Here is a 27,459-nt window from a genome sequence, read left to right on the forward strand (position 1 = left end):
GGTCTATAAATCATGACTTTGTTTTGTTTTCACCAGATTTGATCAAAATAATTCAGAAAGTGAGCTTAGTTTTATTCATCTACATTTGAAATATGTGTCTCCTACTGGATTGTTCACAGAAATGCATCTGTAAGCCCAAGTAACGTGATTTCACAAAGTGCTGTCCCATTCTTATGAAGCATTTGGAGCCCATGCATCCTCTTGCACCTACTTTGATCATGTTGGTGACATAGATTAATGTCTGTGGGGGTCCTTGATTGCATCAAGGACTTAGGGGGGACAGTGGGACACCAGAGACATGCCCAAATAAGCCAGTCCCATCTTTGTGCGTGGGAGTGTCAATGCAGTTCCCACCTGCTGGAGGGTGTTAGATTGATGGTGGGACAGACACCCTAAAAAATCTAGGACAAGTCACAGGGAGTGGAGAGAGGTGGAAGTTGTTATGACATGGGTGGCCTTCAAAAGAGAGTGTTCAAATAAATATAGATAGCTATTTCAAGGGTGGAATCAAGATGTATTGTGATTTGCACAAGGTGCACTCACTCAAAATAGACTGTATTTGTGAAGGTTCAGAGAGGGGAAGCAGTTGCATAATCAAACTTACTGCTCACAGTTCAAGTCTTATGGAAACAATACTAAGCAGTGTTTGACAAGTCATATGCTTTGCGGGTAGCAATAACTTTTTTCAAAACAAGAGAAGCACTCTACAAGTGCATGTAGTCATTTTGAGAGTTAAGAGCTGCAGTTTTATTCCTGCAGGATCTGAAAACAGATAAGATGATATTGTGCTGAAATTCAGTCTCTACATCATCTGTGTAATGTTACACATACCAGATCTCCTTTTAGCAACAACTCTTTCATCTATGTGGTCGTGATTATTATAGTTAGAATAAAAAGTTTCAAACATTTTAATCCTATCACTCAGTCATGAATCAAATATCAAAATTTGGCTCGGACTCAGATGATAAATAAATGCGTATCAGATATACGGATGGACATTTCTTCTCTTTGCAGAGTTATAAAGGCTTCAGACAACAAAATAATTATTGACACAAATGAATCCGAAGAAAAAGATGTTTATTTGTAATCTATATAGAAATGATGCAATGTGCATCTCAAAGGGGACAACTGTGAGACAAAAATACTTTGGTACACTTGAGTTTCCAAGTAGCACAAGATTTTTATGGACAAAGCAGCACTGTACTGCGTTAGCTCCTGCACATGCTACAATTACACATGATAACAGTTCCTTCAGATTCTGTATTTAATTGTGCAAGCTTGTTTATTTAAATTATTTTAAAATTTTGCTAATGGATTTTGATAGGGCGGAGAATGCCATTGCTTCAATGAATATTGCACACTGAAAAATGTAATCCAGGCTCACAATGATCAATATTAAGAAAACACATTTCAGAGTTTTCAGTAAAATAATTAATCAGTGATGGTGTTCGTATGTTGCACAGTATAAAATTGTTACAAAAAGGCATATGTGATTTACAAACAATTCAAATTCTACAGTACAAATGCCTAAACATGAACATTTGAAACTAGAAACCAGTGCTAGTTCTGCAGAGCTGCTACTGAAATGAGCATAATTGAGAGAGCTGTCAGGATTTTTCTTTAAAAAGATGTTTTTGTACTTTTATGAAGTGATGTTCTCACAGATCCTAAAATTATGAATATTTTATATCAGATTTCTGCTCTATTTTTTCATTGTCTTAGCAGGGAGACGTGTAATCCTCTAGATACTGTATATCAAAGTTTACAATATCAAAACATTAGAAGCTAAAAATATTTCCTCCTGAAATTTGTTGCAAATGTAATTGCAATACCTTGCAACAATAAAAACAAATACTACAATAAAGGTGAAACGACATATAAAGTGCAAAGAGAGGTTTCAATAAATGCACTGGGACTGACTATAGTAGTCACACAGGCAGTGTACAAATACTCTAAAAATGCCACTTCCCTTTTCTCTGTACTTCCCCTTCCTTAGTTGTTTTTTCTTCTTTATTATTTTGTCTCAACTGATCTTTGAGGATGGATCATCTTATGAATGCATTTCTCACAGTATTTGGCCAAGGCCTTGTTTAACTTGTAACTTAAAGGATGTCAAGCAAGATTAAGTCTATACACTGCATATTGCCACTTAACATGTTACGGATATGTACTGTAAGAGATGTGGGTGGCTCGCGTCCGCCGCTAGCGGAGGTACTGTACATTCAATTTCATTTGCGGATGAACATCAACAACAAGATTAGACGTTAGCTTCGGCAACGAGACTGCCACAATCATGTGAGGATGTTTAGATGTTTTCTACCTTTTTCACGGTTAATAACTGGTTTAGTTTACTGAATTTATGAGAAACGAGAGGTTCATCTTTTCTTCTATTAAACCAAAAAAGAGCAAATTCCTCATCTCTCCGGAATCAACAGAAAGGTAGTAAACATTGAACATGTTCTATCTCAAAATACTGCCTAAACTGAGATCAGTGCCAACTACAGCGACAACAATTTTAACATCAACAATATTGATATAGTAAAAAATAAAAAAAAAATTACAAGAGAAAAAAAAATTACAACAATAATATATAACTCTCTTCATAGAAATCAAACCACAGTATCTCTAATGTGAATATACTGGACAATGTAAACCTACCATTATCAAAGTTAGCAAATATGATAATAACACAGAAAGCACATCAATCTTATTCCTCTCACAGAGAGCGCTCACATCATTGTTTCTACAATGGTGTGGGTGGGCTTGATCAAGCCATTGTTCCCATTTGGGTCCAGGGGCTGTGTCAGCTCGCTGCCCTTCAAGGTGTACTCTTTCGGGCGAGAGCTCACGCCTGACTTCGCTGGGGCTGCCACTGCTTTGATCCTCTGAGGGAAGGAGATGAGAGGTTAGACTAATGATCATCCGAAACTGGCACAGTTTAGGGCACAATTTAAAAGGGCAAACATCTTAACTTGACATGTATCATATCTGTATTTGGTCATGTTAAATAAATCAAGTCATGTCAATTTAAAACTGATTTTTTTCAATATATACACCATGGATATTTTATTAAAGGCATAGTTGGAAAATATACTTATTTGCTCTCTTGCTTGAGATAGATGAGAAGATCAATACCACTCTTATATCTGTCTATTAAATATGACTACAGCCATCAGCAGGTTAGCTTAGCATAGCATAAAGAAGACTGGAAGCAGGAGGAAACAGCTAGCCTGGCTCTGTCCGATGGGAAAAGAATCCGCCTATCAGCACCTCCAGAAAGTCACTGCCCCCTGCTAGGAAATAATCTCACACACAACCCCTCAGAAAACCAGAGATTGATTGATTGATTAATTAGTGAGCTTTAGAACAAGCAGCAACTACCACTGCTTAAGGCTGAAGCCAATACGGAAATATCGTAAAGTGCAACGCCACCGACAACTGCTAGATGCTGGCTCCAATTGACTCCCATTCAAAGAGCATCAACTTCTCTTGAAAATTACGACATCAATAATTTTTTTCAATGGGTCACTATGGTCTCAATCTCTAAATTCGGGCCCTCTAATAAGTATGCTGATGGTCATTTTGGAAATAACTGCTCCATTAATAAGATCTGAAGACTTGTAGTTGGCAACACCCAAACAGCAGACTTGATGTCTGCTGTTTGGGTGTTGATTGACAGCTGTGACTGACAGTTTGCTGAAACTGCTGCTCTCCCCGGCTCCAGGATTCAGGCTGTGTCATATTTTGGTAAGTTTAATGTTACATACAGTGACCAGATGTCCTGGTTTGTATGGGATTGTCCAGGTCTCAAGCTGGATGTCCCAAGTCCCAAAAAATATCTGTAAAACATTGTCTTGGTTTTCACCAGCTATCATGCCGAAGAGAGAAGTCGTCTTTTCTAAAGAGCTCCATGAGGCTTATTCCTTCCTTCGTAAAGTACCCAGAAATGAAAATTCTGTGTTCTGCACACACTGAAAGAGTACGTTTTCGGTCGCGCATGGTGGAAATGGCGAAATAAAAGATCATATTAAGACAGCCAAACATAAGTGGTGGTTTTCATAAAAACTGAAAGCTCTGGAAAAGAAACTCTAACTAAGAAGAAAGACTGCAAAGTGTAAAGTACCCGTAAATCTTCTATAGGTAACGTTCTTTAAAGGCTCTTTCTTGGTTTTTGTTATTAATGAGGTGCAATTGTGATTGAATGTTTTGCTGTTTTAATCTTTTTAAACTCATGACCAGCTTGTGGCATAGCATTGTGATGTAAGTTAAAGTTATTGTTATGTTATAGCCTATAAAGTAGTTTATAGGCCACAAAGAGATTTGACCCTTGTTTTCTTTTTTTAAAAAAAAGCTATCAGAGAATGTGTCACAGTCGTCCACCGGCAGCCTGCGCTTGTGCACACTGAAAAATACCTTGCTGAGGTGCTGTCAATGCTGTTGAAAGGTGCACTCGATAGGTGTGCTAAGCGCTGAAATAATTGTCCCCCATCCTGATGAAAACACCAATGGTGCGTGCATAAGCGCGTACATGTGTGCATGCATGCATGTGCGGTACACTTCAGTGTCCCAGATTGGGCATTTGAAAATATGGTCACCCTAATGTTACCTGATTACAATACCCGCCCAGTTAGCACAATGTAGCTAAAGTAGCTAACGTTAGCCCAAGCGTGCATCGCTCCATGTTCCCAGTAAACTAGCGTTCACTTTGGTCCGAGGTAGCGGGGCATGTTTCCAGAGTTTGTTCTTTATGCTATGCTAAGGTAAGCTAACCATCTTCTTGCTCTAGCTGGACAGACAGAGTGGTTTCAATCTTCTTGTCTAACTCTCAACAAGAAAGTGAATAAGCATATTTTTCCAAAACGTCAGTGCACTGAAGGGCTGTGTCAACTCACCTCGATCAGGGGTCCCTCAGACTGTAAGATCTTGATGACCATCACCATGGGGATGCAGATCATGGAGGTGAGGGCCAAAAACCAACCCAGGCCAATGGCCCAGTCAGGGTACAAATACACCTTGTTATAGGTCAACGGCTTGTACTTGACCAGGGAGAAGACAAAGCAGCCCTAGGAAACAAACATATGCTGCTTTTAATGCAAGCCGTGACCTTGATAGTTCAACATTTGTCACATGTCATCAATCATATTACAATAAACTGACAGTCCAAAAGCTGCTGTTTCTCACTCACCATACAGAGGACAGGAGTGATTATGGACCAGCTCCATTTCATCCATGGGTTTGGTCTGTAGCCAATCATATCCTCAACTGCATCATAGAAATTATCAACTCCTATCCAACACAAAGAGAATAAAGAAAAATGTCAGTGCTATCATATGTCACAGCAAAGTTTCACGTGTTATTGTTTGTTATTGTAGAATGCTCTTCATAATATATCTGCGGAAGTCAGCAGTTTTATGATCCTTATCTCTTTCTGTCTGCCATAAACTGAACCATATTTTTCCACTGGGTCATGCACCTTAGCGTTAACAGTCTCAGCTTTGTCTACTATAACTAGCATAGTAGGTCATCACATGTTCTTCTTCATTGTTGATTGTGGCTAATTATGTGCAGTACTGGTGTGGCTTGTCTTTGATGTTTGTTAGAAGTAAACTCATGATGTATATGATATGTTTTATTCTATGTTCATGGTGCAGTTTTTAACATCTGGCCAGAGACTACAGATGAAAATGAGCCTTCTGGCCTACAGTAACTGTTGTTCGTTTAGAGTTCTGTTGTTTTCTGTTGAGTAATGAGCAAAGTCCCTGACATATAAACAAATAATTGAAATGAAACTAGTTACCAGCAAAGCACAGCACAAAATAAAGTCCTGTGTGATGTTGGATACATGTATGATTAGCAGCTATTGTAATGACGATAAAGTACAGCCTCCAAAAGTCTAGGAAACTTGTTCCCAACCTTTAAAGTTTGTGAACCTTTATAGCCGAGCAATTCATACTCATTACTCTTTGTTAAATGTTTCATATGTCTATGGTCAACCAAAGAGTGATGCTCCCTTCCCATATTGTTTCGTTTTAATAGCTTTTAAGGAGTTAAAACTTAAGCAAATCTGGAAGAAAAGTCTGAAGCAATAACTTATTTGTTGTAGCAGAAATTGTTCTTTTACATCTTGTTAATCTTTCAATCATCTTGCAACCTCTTCAATTTATCTTGTAATCCCTTCATGGGTCCCAACACCCCACTGGTTGGGAACCACTGGTCCAGGCCACAGAGCTTTCATTTTCCCCCAACAAAAAGGTCTCTGTTAAGAGGTGCTACCGTTCTGTGTGAGTCAACCACAGTGGCATCATCAGGGTCATCATTTTTGAATGATGGGGCTTTTTTGTGTGTGTACATTATACATAATAGTGGTTGCACATATAGCAGATGCATGATTTATTACAATTAAAAGAATCCGATTGGCTTTACACAAACAGAAACATGTTAACTAAACTGGTTTACGACAGAAAGAAGCAGGGTTGCTTTCACTGCAATTAAGGGATTTTCTCATTAGGCTAAATTCTTCCTTAATTAATAATAGTAGGATGCAATCTGATGGGAGGGAAGCAGGGACAGCCTCAGAATCTAGTGGAGAACCAACCCTACCCCCCTCACCACACCCCTGCACACAGTTAAAGTTATTTACTACTGACATGGAAAGAACCACAAGGACATCATTGTTTACCACCATAGAGATCATTTGTCGTTTCTTTTTTTCAGCTCTTCAGGATCATTGCTTTTAAAAACGACAAACAGAAATCTATCACAAGAGTCATTTCCACTTACCATAAACCCAGGCTACAGCAATGCATTCAAAGAATGCAACCCACAAAAGGCACACACCACTGGCTGCATAGTAGTCAAAGAGTTGAAACACATACATGCCACCCTGGAAAAAAAAGAAAAGAAGGAAAGCTGCATTAATTATCTCTCTGATGTGTATGGAAAGAAAGAAAGTCACAGAGATGGGAGGGTGGGGTGGGGGGTAGGGGGGGCATTAAAGCAGAGGGTGGGTGGGGGTGTTGAAAGGAGTGCACAAGAATGCTGGCACCCCACCAATAGACACAGAGTTCAACAGGTGCTGAGACGTCATTGAAACACGGTTAACTGCTAAACGGAAAATGGCATTCCAAATTGTTCCATTCAGACGCACAGGATGCGGGTGGTGAATGTGTAGGAAGCCATATTTGGTCGTAACAATGCAGTGGCCAACAGGCAAGTGGAAAGTCTGCTGCGTTATCTCTGCTGTTGATCCGCATACACAAGCCTCTTTTTCCTTTTCTAAACAGGATAAGCTGAAGTAAAAGCACAGAGGCTCAGCGAGGATTGCTGTTGGTGAACTTACTTTCGTTACCATGGAGAGTCCCAGGAGATAGCTCATGAAACACATCACAGCTATAAAGATCTCTCGCCGGTAACCTTTCCTGAGGAGGGATGGATACAGGTCCACAATGGAGGTGATCTGTCCTTCCACTTCAACAAACTGTGGGGACAAAAGCAACTATTAAATTCTCAGAGGGGTGGGGGAGCGGGGGAGAAATCAATGTCTCTTTCTGTGTGCATGCATCTCTTGTTTTTTTCTCTACAAACCAGTGATTAGAGAATAAGAGCTGTCTTTGTTGGGCAGTAATGAGAATTTAAACAGGGCTCCTCTCTGCAACACTGGTTTGTTGCTACCAAGACACAACAGACACAAAACAACAGTGAATCACTGTCTCCGTCTGGCCGTCTGTGTCTCTCTTGCTCCCCTGTGTCTCCTCATTGCATCATAAGCTACATAATGTCATAACAAAATTATGAAATTCCTCCTGTTTCTCAAAGTGCAGTTCCTCATGCACATGAACAAGAACATGCTCTTTTGTTGCATGAAGACCACACAAAACTCCCTTACATAACAGTGGCATGTATGTGTGAGCGATGTTAACAATATATAGCATTCAAGGCCACAAATCTGCATGAGATTTATGGTCGAAAAGTTCACCCACACACACTCCCTCACTGGCACCATTTCTCTCATGGAAATAGCCACACTCGCATGAGTATTTACATGGGCTCAAATTTAGAGCATCTGCCTGATCTCTCAGTTGGCTGAGACGAGTAGCTGGCCATGTGCAGGACTGAGTTAGCACAGGAGTAGAATTACACTTGGAAGTAGGAAATGTGATATAGCTGGAGAATCCCTCAGGTGCACACTTGTGTTTTGTCTACTTAGATTATCTTGTCTTAATAAAAACTCTGCATCCCATCAAAGCTAGATGGCTTGCATGCAAGCTATCATAATGAATTCTACTAACTAAATGTTTGGCAGTCATCCATCAACTTCTAAAAAAAAATTAATCTGTGGTATTATGGGGTATTAAAAGGGCTTTAATCCTCACACTGTGCAGTCGAGTGTGGTAGTAAAATGCCTTTGTGGGAACAGGCTGCTTTTTTTGTCTGTCAGTTATCTGATACCTTGGAGACATGAGATGTAGATCAGAGAGACACTAAATGTGTTTTACACATTGGGGGCTGGCAGGAGCCAACTAACCCGTGGGACCAGGGAGGTGTCTGTGTAAAATGAACAGGCACTACGCCAAACAGCTATTCTGTGCATAGCTTGAAACAGACCTGGCTGTCGAGGCCCAGAAGCAGCAGCATAATAAAGAAGAGGATGGCCCAGAGGGTTGGCAGCGGCATCATGGACACAGCTTTAGGGTAGGCGATGAAGGCCAAGCCAGGACCTGGAGGGAGAACAGAGAGGGGACGGGGAGAAGGGAAAAGGACAGAATTAACAATTCTATCTGATTTCAGTTTGGACGACATAAGGGGATTGGAAAAGTAATGTAAAGATTGAGCCAGAGAGTCTGGCACTCCCAGTAATCTACAGGAAATATTATCTAATCTGGCAAACAATTGAGAGACATGGAAATGATCTAACAGGGTTGGGTGTTTATTCTTTGTTGGCCTTATGTGCTGAGTTGCTATGAGGACAGAATCCTCATAGAGTTTTTTCATGCTCTAGTGTCCTGTATGTGATTACTTGCAGGACAAATATCAACAAAGCAAATGAGAATTACAGCAAAGCCATGAACTAATTCAACAAGATAAAATAAGAGCATGAGACACAAAGTCATATAAACTAGAGCCTCAATTGAACAGCTGAGCAAAATTCAGGTCATCTTCAGAATTATGACTTTTGCATCTGTATTTTCATATATGATGAAATATTCTAACAAATAAATGATATGTACATACTGACATGCAATCACAGTCACTATCATACTATTCTCATTTGATTTCACATGATTATATTCTATTTACAGTCTAAAGATAGCAAAAGTTTAATTTTTAACTGAACAGAGCGAGCATGCTGAAAGAAGATGCATCTCCTTCAAAGTCCACATAGAGTATAAAAAGGAAAGCAGAAACAGAACCGATGGCGTCCACCTCAGGAGGTCCACAGCTTGTTAACAGAACGGGGCTTACAGTGCAGTGTTGCTGGTCACAAAACATCACTGGTGATGATGAGCTCATCCCCAGTGATTGACACCTCAGGGTACCAGTGCACATTCAGTAGAGTACATACAACAGAGATAGCAATGTCCCCTGGTCAAAAAGATGTAAAGATACTACATGACATGAGCAGGTTAAGTGTGGGACCTGGTGCCATTGAGCATGGGAAGCTGTGTTGGTGCACCTGTAATAATGATAAGCTCTTTAACACCATAGTGTAGCAGTGGCTAAAACACAATAATATATATACGATGTAATCTGTCCTCAGGGGAGGTGGAACATTAATCACACTGAAGTAACAATTCTGTTTCTTTGAGGCTTTTGTTCAAGGAGTGTGCAATTGCCGATACCTCTACATTTCAGCATCATCGTTTCCGAGACTTAGATAAATTAATTAAATTACGTTTTTCTCTCATTTAAAATTTGCTGTTGTTTGACCAACTCTTTGGATAAGTTTAAGTCCGATTGTCTTTTCTTTGTTTGGCAGCAGCACCCACCATTACTGCTGCCATCACCTTGGACCCTCGTACCTGACTCTGCCACATCGGCAATGTCCACCCCTTGTTCTTGTGCCATGAAGCCCAGGACGGAAAATATTGCGAAGCCAGACACAAAACTGGTACCGCTGTTGAGGCCTCCCAGCAGCAAACAGTCCCTATGTCACACATATGTCATGGAGGTTGTTAATTAACACAGGTGGAACCGAAGTTCCCATTTTCTTTTCACGCAACCGTCTCTGACACGTGTTGCTGTCACTACTACAGTCCCACTCTCCCCCCCCGGCGGAAACTCAACTCACCTGTAGCAGTTGTATTTGTATTTGTTGTAGCTCCCCAGTGATGTCATGGCTCCCAGGCAAATGGCATAGGAGAAGAAAATCTGGGTTCCTGCGTCAATCCACACCTGAGGAGACAGACAACAAAGTGGTCATTGATTTTCACAGTGCATTCCAGATTAGGTGAGATTAACTTATTATATAATGCGTTGAAAAAATAGAAAATGTGATCATTGGCTCCTCACTATCAGCACATAAAAAGTACAAGTGATTGCTTGCATCAAGAAAGCAAAAATTTGATTAAACATATTGCAACCATTAATCAAATGGAGCTACAATATAATAACATTCACAGCTGTTTCCACATTAACAAGGCAAGACTCCAAAACACAAAATAGAAAAAATGGCAAATTGAATATGCATGATGGTATATGCATTTAACTCTTGAGCATCAATTTTATCTGAAACCTCATGAGCATCATGTACTCTATGAGCCTCAGCATTTGCAGAGGACACACAAGGGCTAGCCGATTGAGACATGTCTACTTGGTTAATCCAATCACTCATGAACAATTATGTAATCGAGTTATATAACCAAATAAAAAAGAAGAAAAAAATCCTTTCCATGTAAAACTTTTCATTTAGACTACAATTTAAATGACAACACATCTTTAATACCAGGAAACAAGAGGTGAGGGGGAGTTTAACAGAGAGAAGAGGAGAAGCAGAATTTCCAGTCCTACCTCTGGATCCTGTAGGCGGGTCACATTAGGGTAAAGGTAAAATTTGATCCCCTCAGATGCCCCTGGCAGGGTCACGCCACGTATCAGCAGCACAATCAGCATCACAAACGGGAAAGTTGCTGTGATGTACACCACCTAGACAGGACAAAGTAATAATTAGACAAAATACTGAACAACTTATGACTCATTAACCTTTAGATATAATGGGATAAACACTTCTTCCATTTCTAACTCATATTTATTTTTAATCATCATCATCATAAATGTGCCAGTGATGGCCAAGAGGCTGATTTTCAACTATCCTTGGCCAGATGTTAGATTAGCCATCAAGATGTTAGATTAGCCTTTAGCTAACTGTCTTTTAGACTGCAGGACAAAAGAAACACTTGTTCTTGTTATCTAGAAAAAATCCCATCTTGCTTAGATGTTTTCACAGACAAATGGTCTGTGAACAGTGACGCACACTGCGTACATAAGTCATAATGAGGGTTTAAGATGGAACTACAGGTTCTCCAGTAGAGCATGAAGCAGTACCCTTACTGCAAAAAACTCACTTTCTGAGTTGCTATGTGGTTAAAGATTAAGGGTAATCGTTTTAAGGCACACTTGTCAGATCAATAAAAACCCCACAAATAGGTCTAAATAGAGTTAATAATTTTCCTCACAGAGTTCTTCCTGTTGGCTCTGGCCCAGAAACAGAAAGAGGGCTAAGGTGCGGCAGTCAACTGTATACAGCCGACAGAGAGTCTGGCCAAAAAGTAACATCCTGGACAGCGCAGAGGCTCATGTCTCTAAATCAACCAAATTAGCTTGGTTTCCAGGCATGTGGGTTTTCTCCGAGCAACAGTGTTTTGTCACTGACTTGTTGAGGTAAAAGTAAAGGCCAAATGGCATCCAGGCAACACAATAAGTACAGGATGTGTCTACGCCTCAGCACTCACTTTCCCAGTGGACTTGACTCCCTTCCAGATGCAGAAGAAACAGATAACCCACACTGCTAGGAGACACAGGGCCAGGTCCCACTTCAGGGGCCCTATGTCCTCGATCCCAGAGGAGATGCTCAGGACGTTGCGTCTATAGAGGATACAGAGGCGCATAACAGCTTAATAGCAGTTTGTGGGAACACACAGACTTCACACAGAATTTTCAAACATGCCGAAGTCATGTGACTTGTGATAATTGTAAATCATGACCATGACAGACTATGGGGATTCAGAATTTTCAAACACACCCCCAAGTCATGTGACTTGTGATAATTGTAAATCATGACCATGACAGACTAATTAAAAATGAAAGGACAATAAAAGTGGGAATCAAACAGGCACATGACTGCAGCCTTTCTGTGTTTCTACTGCTCTTGCCTGTCCAAGTCTGAATATACTGTAATGATGAGAAGACTGTTTGGAAAAGCTTCGAAGCTGGAACCTTTAAGTGTCTGACGCAGCATAAACACTTCATATTTAGTACTGTTTGTTGTGATGAATTGTCATCAAATTCAAACATTTGACAAAGCAAATGGGCATGAAAAAGATTTGGATTTTCCAGGTATTTCAGTTCAGTTTGACAACTTACGTAAAACACTGTGCTGCATTCATATAAAAGGCAGTACAAATACTGTTTATAATAAACTGTCAGAGAGCTGAAAGTACGTTATGAAAGTAAACTGTGCCTGTTCAAACACATTTACGCAAGGAGGATAAAGGGGCAGTGTTACTTTAGTATATTTGCGTCTGTGTGTGTGTGTCAGTTAGGTATGCTGTCAGTGAATACTCACTCCCAGAACTCTGTGACAGGGGAGGTAAAGTTGGTAATGTTGGCTGCCAGCCACAGGGTCTTGTTCTTGCGGACTGTGTCCTCTATACAGAATTCTGTGTTCCAGGGCTGCTTGCATTTTGCCCAGGGGAGCTCAGGCTGAAAGCACTGAAACAGGTAGTAGAGTCCCCAGGCCAAGATCACAATGTAGTAGATATTCAGTAGAGATACGATCACGATAGAGGCGTAGCCAATACCTGGAGAGAAAAAGAGAGAGGGAAGATTTTAACATGAACTCAAGATATCATCCAAGACAATGTAATGATTTCAATTTTTAAATCACATTTTGTAATTATGCTTTTGATTGTGTGATAGCTTAGTTTAAAGAGCAAATTAGACCTGCAATAACTGGGTTTTTTGGCCACTTGGGGGCAGCAGAGACAAACTGTGAATACAACGTTAACATATCACTTTTTAAAGGTCCAGTGTGTAGAATTTAGTGGCATCTAGCAGAACGGACTTGGCAGAAATGGAATATAATATTCAGTAGCCCAGAATGGACAAACCCAACACTGGCTCTAGAGAGGGCATGTCTGCGAGTTTCTTGGCCGCAGTTGATTGCAATCTACAACCTCACCGCTAGATGCCATTAAATTCTACACACTGATCCTTAAGTTGATAGAATTAGCAAACAGTTTTCTATTTACACATCAAGCAGATTTGGAGCAGCATTATCATATAAAGTGTTTCTGTCCACCTGCTTAATGTATGTCCAATATTTACTCTTCTTTACGCTCCTTTTAGTTTTTGGTCTCCCCCAACTCCTGAGAGAAATATCTGACCCTTTAGCTGCTAATGCTAGTTGTTCCTTTGTCTTTGTCTGTCAATAAAACCAGGAAACCACAAAAATTAATTAGTTAATGCAGGTTTAAAGAAACAATCTTGTTTTTTGTCCGACCTCCACCTTCTCACCATGCTACAGTGATGTAGAAGTGTACTCAAGGGTGTGTCAGTACACCGTGACATCACTGTGACAATCCTGACCACACTTAACGACACCCGTCAGTGACAGCGGGTGCAGTCAGAGGTGCAACACACTTGAAACTTTCAATCATAGATTTTCAGCCTGGTGTTAAATGACTCTTTAAATGATGACTGTGCTCGAGTGAGGTGAAAACTGCTGCTATCATAAACATAAATAAATAAATAATAAACTCTTTACCTCATTAAATCAAAGGCAGGGAAACTTCCCCATCTGGGTCTACTCTCTTTTGTTATAATGTCCTTAGTGTTTTTATGCTATTTTTAGACGACTTTGCCACGAACCTGTACACAGAAATCCCCGGTCCCTCTTACACTGCACAGGAGTATTTTTAAACTCATCATCTCTTTCGCCCCCGCCTCCTCATTCCCACATTCCAAATGTAATCTGATAGACAAGTCAATGCTGTGACAGGTGTGTGTAAGTGTCAATCAATCAATAAATCACGTTTATTTGTCACATGTGACTAATCATATAAAGTACAATCACAGTAAAATGTAATCCCATTGGTTCCTTCAATTCGTGTATGTGTGCGGTTGATTGTGTGCTACTGAACAGCAAATAAAGTTATAAATTCTCTGTGTGATAAAAACCTGTGAAGGCGAGCGGGGGTGGGTGGGGGGGAACAATGGGGATGTGTGATTGGCCAGTTTGCGGCCGCTTGTGTGGACTTTCTCTGCTGTGCCAGACGCTGTGCCAGATGGAAAGACAGCAGCCTCAGCGTTCCTTGAATAGTGGAGACTATCGGCAGCTGCCAGATATCCGGTGGCGTGCAGTTTCCTCTCTTTTCATGTGACGTATCTCATGTGAACATGAGTAAGACGGCAGCTGCTGAGGGTGTGGTGCCTCAGTGCTTGTCTACAGCTGTCACTCAAAGGTTGAGGCTGCACCTAGGTGTCTTAAGTGTAAATAGCCCATGGAGATCTCATGTCAAGAGATAACCCTGACAACACTGTCACAGAGGACATACAGTCTTTATAATATCCTATAAGTCGATTCTCTCTGCAGCTCCATGTCAACAAAAACGCTCTTTTCACGCAGACCTGCTGAATGAGACTGTACCCATCGCTAGGCAACTTGATTTTTTTTCCTAGTCTGTTTCCATGGCAACCAAGAACTCATCAATCCATTACATGCACCCGATCTGCAATCTAAGTGCAGTGTGTGTTGCGTTATTTGAGTCTGACTCTACTACTATCATTCATCTTCCATGATCCTCCATGTTCAGCACTTTGAATGTTCAGCTCCTACTTCACTGTGCTGCGTAATGTTTACACAAAACGAAGCAGCCTAATGAGGTACAACTGGTCTAATTACACCGGGAGAGAGACACTTCAGCAGAATGTAGCGTCTGTGCACAGACAGCATTATGGATGCTGCACTGAAACAGTTCTTGTTCTGACAAACAAGGCTTTTACCTTGTGTTTAATATTAAATGATCTTGTCAAGGGGGATTTGAGCTGTGATGCAGAGTCTGTCTCTCTGTCTGTGTTTGAATATGTGCAACGTTGATGTGTTTGGACTAACCAGTGAAGATTGGGCAGAGTTTGGCCCAGCAGGTGATCCCTCCTTCAGAGGTGTACTGGCCCAGTGCAACCTCCAGGAAGAACACAGGCAGGCCACCCCCAAACAGGAAGATGAAGTAAGGGATGAGAAACGCACCTGGGGAAACGAATACAGAAATCAAATACCTTCTCACTACATTCACCATGCTTTGCCTCAACATCTGCTATGCATCTTCTGCTTACCTCCACCGTTTTTATAACAAAGGTATGGGAAGCGCCAGACGTTTCCTAATCCGACAAAGCCTCCGGCCACAGACAGGACAAAGTCGAGCTTACTGGCCCACTTCTCCCTCTGAGGAGCCTTGCCTTCAGCTTCATCCTCGGGCCGCGTGCCTGGGCTCTTCCCCGGTGAAGGTTTCAGGGTGTCCTTGTGAAAGTCCTTCAGGCATTGGAGCTTCTCTTTTTGTGCCATGCTATAGGGGACAAAAAGGAAAAGGGCATGTAGATGAAGAGAGAGACAGAGAATGAGACCAAGGTGAGCAGGATAAGACAAAGATAGGGAGGAGCATTAGGGAGATAATGCGGTCTCCTGATTGCGTTTCAGCGTGCTGTGTAACCAATAAGTACATGATACACAGTACTATGTTGCTAATCTTACTAAGCTGAACAACTGATGCATGGAGGTCATTCAGACTGGAGAAATGTTTGGGTAGCTCATTTACACTGAAACAGAAAGCTAAATTTGAAAATGGAAAATAAATGCAAATATGTGTTGTGCAATCCAGTAACAGGGAAAATACCCACTGTGTTTCTTTATCTGCCTCAATCAATCAATCTATAAATGAAAGTGTCTATATATTATATGCATGATCCAGATGGAACACAGCTGAAAATGTACCTCACCCAGCACATTTGCACAACACATTAACATCAGTGTTTTTGATTCTGGTGTTCATGTGACTCTGTTTTCCAACTTTACTCTGTGTCTCGAGGTGGATTTTTCTGCACAGAGGGGGACCTATTGTCACTGAAGGAAAAGGAAGGGAATGTTTGGACACGATACACCCTTTCAAGACCTCGCCTGAACCTGAAGGAAAGTTTTCTCTTTTGGTAGTGTCTCAGCAACAAATTGGTCCACCGTAATCCAAATTTAGAGAGGAAGATCCCCCTGCATTACCAACACCCCGGCCACTCCTCTCAAGACGATACAGCAGCTTAAGTTCACTTGAGTGTTTACACTGTAAACCGCCTTTCCAAGAAAGACGGGATTTGTTATTACAGACCAAGGTATCCTATTTCCCGGCATGAGCCAAAGGGGGGAGAAGACAGCGTAATAGGCCAGGAATAACTGTGAGGGACATGTCAAGACTGAATGTGATTTAAGCTCCCAGCTGGCACATAATGAACGTTTCTGAACAAAAGGCGGGCGATCAAAAAGCTATAATTAATTGTAAGCTATGAGATTCATTGTAATGCTAGCCAGAAAAGATTCCTCTTCTTTCAAGCTCGCCTCAGATAGAGAAGAAGTTGGCAGAGCAGCATTGCATACTTCCCCTTAACTCTTACGGGCCACAGAATGAATTCAGACGGAGCTCAGATAAAAGAGAAAGTTGTACAGAAAAGACTCAAACCTCCAAAAATGTATCTGAGTTTTGTTCTTGTTGAGAACAAAGTGTAACAATTTAAAAATGTAAATTAAAATGTATAAAATGATTAACAAGTAAGTAAAAATCCTCACAACGATGACGGTGAAAATAACAACTTTTACCCAAACCCTAACTCATCTCTCTGGAATGGGCACTTTTGTAAGCAACCCCTTTAGGTAGAAACCTACCTTGAAATGATTCACATTCCTACTGGGAACTACGTGTGTCTTCTCACTTAATCAAGATTTGAACAACAATCCGCCCCTACCATCTGTCTGTGCACACTCTGTCCCATCAATTTCTAGGATTTCTCTCTTCCTGTTATGCATGACAGGTCAACTTGAACTGCTTTCCATTCTCAAACCTCATTACATAACTGGATCAGTTCTTGGCCACTCTGTTTCTCATCCTGTCTTTCTTTCTCTCTCTTTTTTTTTTACCCCCCTTTTCTCTCTCGTCTGTTCAGCGTATGCTTTCACCTGCTTGCATAGTGCTGGGAGTCTGTCTGCCTGCCAGATAAGAGTTAATGCAAACTGTCCTTGGGATTTAATCCAGACATACTTGAGAAGAAATTCCTTAATCTTATAAAAAAACATCTCAGCACAACATGAGCATTGCTATAATCCTCACTGATGTTCACTGAGGTTAATTCACCGTTTCTTTCTACTTAGGAATCCTGATAAAGATCACAAAAAAACAACGATAAAATCTATTTGCATTTCTTCCTCTATTTATTTAACCTTTTAACATACAAACAGACACTTACATTATCAACAGATGCATTCAACTGACTTTAATTTGACTATTTTTAAGTCCATTAGAAAGAAAAACACACACATACGCATACAGACTCTGAGAAAAAACAGTTCTCCTTTCAGCAAAGTAATCTAGAAAACTTACATTTCCTTCATGGCTGCGTTTATGTATAGAGTTCCTCTCTCTCAGCTGTCACCATTCCTCTGTACTGAATGCCTTTATGCCGACACGGGTCACAAGAAGTGGAGCTGACAGCAGGGCCCGCCCCTTGGCTAAAGACAATTAAATCCAAAGTGGAGATTGGACGCAGCTTCGCAGTGACAGACAACTCAGGTACCAACGTGGGAGACTGTAAATTTCCACTTCCCACTACTCCCTGCCCACAAACACACACCCACAGCCAAGTGGTGGGGGATAAGCGTCAGTGTCACACATGCACACATACACACACACACACTTCTTATTCATGTTGGAGACACAGAGGACAAGTCAGAAGAAGAGAAAGGGTGGGCTGGTCCAACACTTGGGGGGAGGTTGGTCTTGAATTATGATCTGGTACAACTGGATGAACTGAAGGCAGCATTGATAGTTTAACTGCCCTTTTTTTTTTTTTTTTTTTTACTGTTGCTGAAACAGCTCTAAAATATGAAGCATGGTTTAATAGCATGCCCCTCATAACATCACCACACCATGTCCCAAGCATCTTTGTGTGAAAACTATTTTTAATCATAAGTATGCTGTGATAAATTTCTGGTATGCAGGGCTTTTGGAATCACTGTCCTCTGTTCTTTCACGACATGTGGTTTATTATCTGGGCAATGTAAACCAGTACAGTATCAGCTTATAACAATGCCTAATATGGTAATGTATCTCCTCTGCTTGTCCATGGTCTGTTTAGATACCATTCACTGCTCCAAGAGCTCACAATGGCCGGACAAAGACCGGTATGCAAGAGTCAATTAAAAACTGATGAATTCCTCCGCAGGATTTGTTAAATAGGGGACAAGGATCAGCTGATAACAAGCTGCCTCTTAAACACTGGACACACACACGTACACACACCTTTGAGACCTCTTAGCCTCGCACGACGCCATAATCCATCATATTTTTGTCAGTGTCATGCTCTATATGCTATTTTGGTTGTGTAACCTTTAACAGACACTGTCTCTTCTATTGTGTGAGACACCACAGGATTTTTATTTTATCACTAACTGTGTGTAGATGCTTGTTTGATGTGAGTCATCAGATCTTGTAAAATCAACAGAGCCGCTTAGTAAAGTTCAATCTTGCAGTGTTTGCTCATCCGCTACAGAGAGACTGTGAGAGGTAAAAAGTCAACATCATATTGTCAAACTGCATCTGTATTAATGCAAATTGTAGCTATAAATATGATCCAATCTTGCACCTTGAAACAGAAGTTTTTTTCTTGAAACCAGCATAAGTTTAGTTTTATACGATTTGATCGAGTGAGTTTTGGATTTAAAGGGACTCTTCTTCTGTTTATGATGATCCGATATGTTATATAAGAGGAGCACATTTGTGTGCAAGTGAGTGACTTTGTGTTTGGGGAGAAGAAATCACAGTGTTATTTTACATTATTAAATGAAAAAACACAATCAAACAACATTATGTTTTAATATATCAAAAAAAATATATCTGTCTTAACGTTTGAATTACTTTTAGTTTATTAATATGTGAAAAGATATTTACAGTATGAGTAGAGATATTCATGAGCTCATTTCAGGCTAAAATATTAAACAAATAACTAGGAGAGTTGCACTTTTACAATCAACAGTGGCTGAAATTGTTGTGTTATTAATAAACTACGCTTTATTCTGCAGGAGGACCTTTAGGAAACCCCCTACAGACCCATGGAAGAGTCATGAGGTCCACAGTCTGGGAACTTTGTTTTCATCACCAGCAGCCAAAAAAGTGCAGCGACCCCTCGGTTTTATCCTGATGAGAGGACGGATTGGGGTTATTAAAGGACGCATGTCAATCAATCATACACTGGTGCAGGCAGAGGCAGAAGTAGGTTAAGTATTTGCCACTAAGCATAAGATATAAGCTAGTAAACGTCTTAGTGCATCAGACCTACTTCAACAGACTCTCATTCACTCATTCTCATTCAGTGGACTCAGTCACTCACTCGATCATTCATCTATTCACATGATGATGACTTGTGATTGCTGAAGGTTGGGGTGTGAAGGTGCAGCTGGAGCCTGCTATAGCAGACAGAACAGTCAGAAAACATTTTTTTTTTCCACGTGCATCACATGTCCCTGAGAAGCCCAGATGTGCCTGAACGCATCACAGCAGCCCTCCAAAAAATGATCAAACAGAAACGAGAGACAGAGTCTTATCAGCTATAAACACAGGAAACGGGGTTCAAAGGCCAAAGCTGCCTCCTTTTTTATAACCAAAAGCAGGGTTAAAACGCAGGATATCATTTCTTAGCAGAAGCATCATGGAAATAATTTATCATGTCTAAGAAAAAGAGAGAAAACATGATCTGTTTACTTCTTAGAATAAAATGAGGCAGCATGCTTACTGCCCAACATCAAAATAATGTCACAAATAACATGTCTGGCTGTTATATTGAATATAAAATGGTAAATAAAAATCAATCATCCAATAAAGGACAGTTTAAAAGCAGATACTATAGTTTTCTATCACACATTAGGTTATTTTCTTGCAATTTATAATATAAACATTTAACCTCATTTAATGATTTTATCTGTAAATATAAGATAATGGATTACCTGTCCACTTAGTTTTACTGAGCAGCCTGTAGTTCCTTGTTTTGTAGTCTACGTTTAACGCTGAGTGACACAATTTCATCTATTTCCCTGTGTGACCATTGTTTCTGTGAGCTGGTGGTTGTTCCTATCAGTTTGAGTGGAAAATCACCAGCTTCTTCATGCAACAACCTCTTAAAGCGACAGCCTCCCTCTGTCTGCTTTCACCTGATTCACTCACCCACTGTGGAGCTACTGACTGATAATAACGAGCAAAACAACATTTTGGGGACATTTTTGTGAATTACCACTCACAGTGTGTTCTTATCACATTTACATAGGCCTAGAAGATTTAGATATATTCAGTTGCAACGTCTGTAAATGATCTGCAGAAACTCACGTGCTGCCTGCAGTTACTGAACATTTCACAGAAAGGTTCCATGTGAACACCTCGCACTTTATACTGGTAAGAAATTGTGGAGCAAATGGTAAAAAATAAATAAAATAAAATAAAATAAAATATAATAAAATAAAACAAAATAAAATAAAATAAAATAAAATAAAATAAAAATAAGAATAATGATACAAATGGAAATAAAAGATTAAATTTGGTACCACTTTCTAAAAAGGCAACATTTATAAAGGACTATGGCTTTATTAATGGTCAATAAACCATTTATAACATTAATAAGTTGTTGATGAATGAATTGTCCTGCAGATCATCTTCAACCATTAAAAAATATTTTATAGAAGTAATGTATGTAAGTACGTATGGTCAGTCTAACCAGTCAAAATGAGTTTTCACAACCTGGCAACCCAAACATTGCTTGCATCAGTAGTTTATAACTGATCTATAAAGCATTAGCAAATAATTTATTAACCATCATTAGTTACAATTTATGAACCCTTTATAAAGAGTGCCTTATTAGAAAGTGGCATAATTTCTTTTTGTTTGTTTTTTTGCTAAAGTGAAAATGTATTTATTTAAATTACTATTTAAACGCTATATTTCACAGCATATCTGAAGAGTGTCAGACGCACTTCTTCAGTATGAGGAACATCATGCAACGTGGAATATTTCTAATCTATGCCAATGTGACCCAAAAAAATGATGAAAATAATTGTACAATATTACACTGTAGTGCATATTGTTCACATGCAGTGTAGTATTGTCTTAATCCGGAGCATCAGCCATGCCAAACAGATGGCAGGATGGCAGGAACACGTGTCTGTGTGTCATGCATTGCAGGTAAGTGTGTCTTTCTTTGAGTGCCAAGACGATGCCCTCTAACACGATCAAAGCCTGTTTATCAGAAGGTCCATAAGGAGTGATTTTCCAGATAAACCTTCATCAACTGTTTACAGGGAGTCTCTTGTACAAATAGAACAGTTAGTCCTTCATGAGTTACTTTAATTAGATTGCTAGTTCACTTTTCTGAAGCGGGAAGTGAAGTTATGTTGACTAATCTTGAGATTTAAAAAAAAATATTGAACTAGCAATGAAGCAAAGTGTTTTATTGTGCAATTTTCTTTTTAGAAAAGTGCACACAAATCAAATTACAGGAAAGAACGGGCTGTTTTGTTCCTTATTCTTCTGCGTTTGCTTTGACTTGCGTGATTCCTCATTAGCCTTTAGAAGCAACATCTCGTGTCAGCCTTGCAAAGAAAAGGGCATTTCAAAGCCACCCAGTCCCCTTGAGTTTCAGTGATGGTTTCACCCTGCAGAGAACAAAAGCTCTGTCAGCAGGACAACTGCTTTCTGATGCCTAAAGGGCGAAATGGCCAGGAAACAGGAAAGTGACTGGAAAAAAATGCAAGTTTGGACGCTCACTGTTTGTAACTGTGACAAAAACAAACCTTGAATCTCAAGTAGCCGAACACACACGGAGGAGAAAAAAAAAAAAAAAAAAGCTTTATCTAACTTGTGTCAAGTCACAACAGCAGGCATGTTCAGAGAGGAAACATTGTACTTTGAAATCATTCGGACTCAGTTTTTACATCTCTTATAAAGCCATAATCACGCACTATTTAGAATCCTTGCAGCAGTTTTGATGCATCTACTCGCAGAAGGCCGCCTGATTGTTTACACTGAAGAGTTCGGGGACAGAGGTTGTTGTCCTAGATAGATTTAGCCTGTCTTTTGTTAGAGGTCTGTCTAAGGGCAGGCCAGTCACATGGTAACAGTGTAATCCTGTCTCACATGCAGACGCTGTTTGTATCTCTGCAGAGCCGGCCATGTTCTCTTCCACTGGCAACCTTGTGACTCACCTCAGGTGGAACATTATACACAAACAAACAAGATAGAGGCATGAAGGAAGACATGCACACTCAGATATGTATCAGAAAAATAAAACCACTATCTCCCCTGCAGCATGTTGCTCCTGCACACATAAGGGCCAGATATATTCACCCGGTTTGTCAGAGAGCCCGATGTCTTTGACAAAGCTGACTAATAGGACCACTGCTCGCTTGCTTGTCTCTGCCCCGGCTGCTAATACTTCAAGGGAGCATGTAAGGCTTAATCCCATATTACCGTGGCTATGTTAAGTGTAAGCATCTGACTGTCACACACTTCCAAGAGGAGCCTCCATGCTGAGCAGGGAGATAAACAGAATTCCTGCTTGATAAGCTTGAGCTGCAATCAGTGTTGTCATGAAACTTTATAGGCATCCTCAGCCTGGTATTTGCATGGCATGTCAGTGGAAAAATGGGGGAAAGTGACTAGCTGCTGAAGTGCTCTCATTTCAAGACAATCCTATAAAGAGATCGTCTTGGCGGCAACCTTTAGTTCAATTTAGTGCGTGCGTAGTCTTTACTGTGCCATTTCTTACATAATGGCTGGCTGGGACTATACAACCCTGGTGTGAGTCCTAAGTCTGTCTAATGAAATTTAAACAGACTTCCTGCTATGCCAGACTATGACTGAAACTGCAGCATACGGACAAAAATAATGCTTACATACATGTTATGTGCGTGTAAATTTCACACAATGTTGTTTTTTTCTGTGTGTGGGAATATAAAAGTTGGGTATCTGAGAAGTATAGGAGACAGAGTCAGGGAGTGGAAGAGAGAGCCAAAGCTTTTCAGGTCGGTCTCTGGCTAAGTACGGGCTTACCACTCTCTCTCCCAGGTGGTAATCCCTAACTAATAGCAAATTAGGATATTGGCAGTGACAGCAGCAGTGAGTATGTCTTCCTATACTTGAGGACAAGGTCGCAAATGTGCAGGTCCATCACAGAAAACAACACAGTTATGGCTATAACACCTTTAAGACAGATGTTGAACTAGATCTTGTAGTGAAGAGATCGCAAACGATGTGGTAGAATTACTCTATAAGATCCAGGAAAAATACTAGTATTAGTATTCAAAATCTGATTAATTGTATGTCATTGTTATGTCACTGTATTGTCATTACTGACTCATGAATGTGTAAGCAGCATTGTAATGTTGCAGCTGGCAAGGTTGAGGTGATTTAAACTACTTTATAGTATACTCTTGTATAGTTTAACCTACAGCAGTGCATTGTATCAAAGGTTTTGTAGGTAAAATCGTGATTTGCAAAGCAGTGGTGAAATGTAACTAAGTACTCAAGTATTGTACTTAAAGGATAGTTTCACAATTTTTCAAGTCTGTCTTAAAGCAAGAGTCAGGTGCCCAAAGGCACATTGAAACAGGTTTTGCTCACTGTAATCATTCCTCCTGATCCACCCAAAATGTGTTTATAATGTCAGTGATGGAGGACAAAATCCACAGTCCTTGTTTTGAGAAAAAAAATGTCTTTAAGAGTTTATCTGAAAAAAAAATATAATAATATTTCCAGCTGTCACAGTTTGTCAAATAAAGTGGATATCTTCCACAGTTACAGTCTTTTTAGTAAAAATGTTCCTCTTTGTGTCACAGTGGACAATGTTTTCCTGTTCAGATTCTAACAAAAAGAGGAAATTTGGCAATGAAATGACAGTAACTTTGAAAGATACTGATTTGGAGAAATGATTACAGCAAAAAAAAAAAGTGTCAATGTTCATTTGGCAACCTGATTTGAAACCAGACTTGAAAAATTGTGAAACTATCCTTTAACCCTGACATACTGTTCAGGTCAAATGTGACCCATTTTTACATTTGAGTGCAGTAAAAACACACACAAAAAAACACTTAAGAGACTAATTATGAGGGGATACTGTGAAGAGTTAGAATATTAACAGTATGTAAGGATTAAGTAAAATTTTGAGTATTTCTATTCTGTGCTACTTTATACTTCTTCTCAATTACATCTGAGAGGAAAATGTACTTTTAACTCCACTAAATTTATTTGACAGCTATGGTTACTTTGCAGATCAACACTTTATACACAAAGTAAATGATCATTACACACAATATTATGCATTGTTCAGACATTAATACACCTCCTACAATTATATATAATAGTATAACACTCACAGGGGGTCATTTTTCTGCATTATAAGTACTTTTTCTTTTTATACTTTAAGTACATTTTGATGATGATGTGTATGTACTTTTACTTAAGATCCTGAATACAAGTTGCAATGGAGTACTCGTACGTTGTTGCTACTTTTGATACTCCTGCGACCACTGCTGCAAAGTAACTAGTAACTATAGATTTCAAAGAAATGTGGTGGAGTAAAAAGTACAATATTTCCTTCTGAAATGTAGTGAATATTAAGTATAAAATAGCATAAAATCGAAATACTCAAGTACAAAAAACAGAGTAACCACACACATCTTACTCCTGTCATCAGCTTTATATCTGACCACCTGCGGCTGTCTCCATCTGCTCCAAATGTAATGAATCCTACATGTGAGCCACATATAGAAGGACGGTTGAGATGAACACGTTTCTTCCTGGAGAGACAGGCAGACAGATGGTATGACACAGCCCTGCATGCTCTATACACGTCATCCAAATAACACCTGAAATTATATTTGATAATGAAACAGCAGAACCTGAATGTAAGAAATTAGCAGGAAAAGGTGAACATGGTGGACCTGAAAAGAAAAGAAACTCTATCTGATTCTTATCATGTTGTTATTGTGAACCAAACCTCCTGTGGTTGAGCTTTATTGTCAGAGAGATTCGTGTTTATTACACTGCACTAACACCTTGGTAGAAAATTAAAAAAAGGAACTGGTAGGAGATTAAAGGAACAGGAACAAAACAGAGCTGTTTCTCTGTTTGTCTGGTGGTTTTCCACCCTTGCAGATTTCTGTACGAGGAGACAGATGTCACCATGAAGTCAAAGTGAGTCACGCAGAGGCATGAGTCAAGAGCCAAGCCAAGAGATTTTACCCTTTGCTGCCCTCTTCAAGATTTCTTTTAGTTTTGTCTGCACAAACACATGGAAATTGTCAGTGCAAAAAAATGTTTTTTTAGGACTGTGCTGGAATAATAACAGACATGTGAGTCATAATTTGGCCTGAGAATAAAATGAAAAAAAAAAACAGTTTTATTACAAGTCAGTGTCTTCTGTAAAGAAGGTTGCAAATGATATGAAAGGAAAATGATTGTATTAATCATGATTAAAAGCGTCTGGTGTGTGCCACGTTAAAATGGATAGACATATATAGGTTTGATTATTGACTATTAGAAAAATCAATTCATGCTGGCTGAAGATGACAATTAACATGTAAAACAATGACTGACAGTGATGTTAAACCTTAGACTGTTTGATTAATTGCTTTACTGGCTGTAAAGAATATTTTTACTCTACTTTTCCAAGAAATAAACTGATCACCTTCTTCAATTGTGACTAAACTGACAACCAAAGGTTTGTGCAATCAAGGTGATGGGAAAAAAGAAGTGTCAACAGACATTTTAAAGTCAGATATAACTGAAAATATCTCACTTTCAATCGAATTTAAACTCAGTTTTCAGGACTCACTCTATGTGGTTCTGATGTGGGGCCAGTGTCGAGGTGTCGAGGAGTTGAATGGGAACTAGCTGAGGCACCACAGAGAGGCTGGTTTGACTTGTAAACACAGTCTCCATGGAAATTGAATAAAATGACCAAAAATATAAGTTCCTCCTGTACACTGCATAAATATCTGTTTGTCCTAGCAGTGCAAAGTAGATCTGAAACCCAATAAACTTGACTTTCCCACCCAAAACCACAACGAGTTGCTTAGCAACAGCCATAAAACATTTGTAAAAGAAGCTTGCTGGGGTAATAACTAATTGTGTTGTCTATTCTTGTCTTTTTCAGCATGTTAAGCCCTCAAGACTCTGGGCTGGAAGCCAAAGGTTTTGTTTTCTAATGGATGGTCTTAGTTTTTCGGTTGAACTGCACTTTAATGTGTTCTAACAGCAGCTTCGCTCCACAGTGTAGGCCTACACCCTGTTGGGATTTGAACTTACCCCACTGTCCTGAACCTCAGGGCTCCATTAAGGTGACACACAGCTTTGTCTTCACCTAGAAGACTCTTTGAAATGAGAGTGATGGAGCCCACAGGGACGCCAATTATAAACTATAGTACACTGACACTGACACACACACACATACACCCATCTAGATCACTGCTAACATGTTAACAGTAGCTCACTATTTACTGCCCCTCTTTATACCTTTGTGAACTTGTGATGAATGGCTGATTTGAAAAACGCACAGCAGTCAAACAGCCCCATTCAGGAAATGTTCCCATGAGTTCAGAGGCCTTGATGAAGGAATTATTTGTTTGCATCTCCAAGGAACAGCAGTCTGTGACAGCGACAATAAGCTGAGAAATGGCGCCATCCTCAGGTGTCTTCCTAAACTACTGACTGTATTTGCAATCGTTTTCATAGAATAATAAAAACAAATGGAAGGAAAACTTTTTATTTTTCCACTTTATTCCACTGGTTAAACTCTGAATATTATGCTAAAAATTTTCCCACAGCTGTAAGACTTTCAGATGATGGAAAGTAAAATATAACTTTGCGAAATAAAGCTGTTACATTTATGAACCCATGACAACATACGTCCTAATCCATGAGATATGTTGAATGAGGACAACACTACTCA

General features: G+C 39.7%; 1 protein-coding gene across 2 annotated transcripts; it reads right to left on the reverse strand.

Annotated features, from left to right (window-relative positions):
• Nucleotides 1-1,060: 1,060 nt before the first annotated feature.
• Nucleotides 1,061-20,623, reverse strand: LOC137184659 (sodium- and chloride-dependent taurine transporter-like). 2 transcript variants are annotated; one of them, XM_067592537.1, is made up of 14 exons: nucleotides 20,471-20,623; nucleotides 15,550-15,779; nucleotides 15,329-15,463; nucleotides 12,782-13,016; nucleotides 11,949-12,081; nucleotides 11,008-11,142; nucleotides 10,289-10,392; nucleotides 10,020-10,144; nucleotides 8,605-8,717; nucleotides 7,340-7,477; nucleotides 6,781-6,883; nucleotides 5,186-5,286; nucleotides 4,893-5,063; nucleotides 1,061-2,885 (listed from the first exon to the last, which is right to left on the reverse strand). In XM_067592537.1, the coding sequence occupies exons 2-14, from the start codon at nucleotides 15,776-15,778 to the stop codon at nucleotides 2,730-2,732; spliced, it is 1,878 nt and encodes a 625-aa protein (XP_067448638.1). In that variant the 5' UTR covers nucleotide 15,779; nucleotides 20,471-20,623; the 3' UTR covers nucleotides 1,061-2,729. The 2 variants fall into 2 exon arrangements, with proteins under 2 accessions (XP_067448638.1, XP_067448637.1); XM_067592536.1 differs by lacking the exon at nucleotides 20,471-20,623 and adding an exon at nucleotides 17,853-17,986.
• Between the last annotated feature and the right edge of the window lie 6,836 nt (nucleotides 20,624-27,459).

This window comes from Thunnus thynnus, chromosome 6, assembly GCF_963924715.1.
Source record: "Thunnus thynnus chromosome 6, fThuThy2.1, whole genome shotgun sequence".
Lineage (NCBI taxonomy): Eukaryota > Metazoa > Chordata > Actinopteri > Scombriformes > Scombridae > Thunnus > Thunnus thynnus.

Excerpts from the sequence above, each read along its gene's own strand:
- LOC137184659 (XM_067592536.1), bottom strand. Across the intron at positions 6,884-7,339 it reads GACTCTCCATGGTAACGAAA|GGTGGCATGTATGTGTTTCA; the intron begins GTAAGTTCACCA and ends TTTTTTTTCCAG. Across the intron at positions 2,886-4,892 it reads CTGAGGGACCCCTGATCGAG|AGGATCAAAGCAGTGGCAGC; the intron begins GTGAGTTGACAC and ends TCCTTCCCTCAG.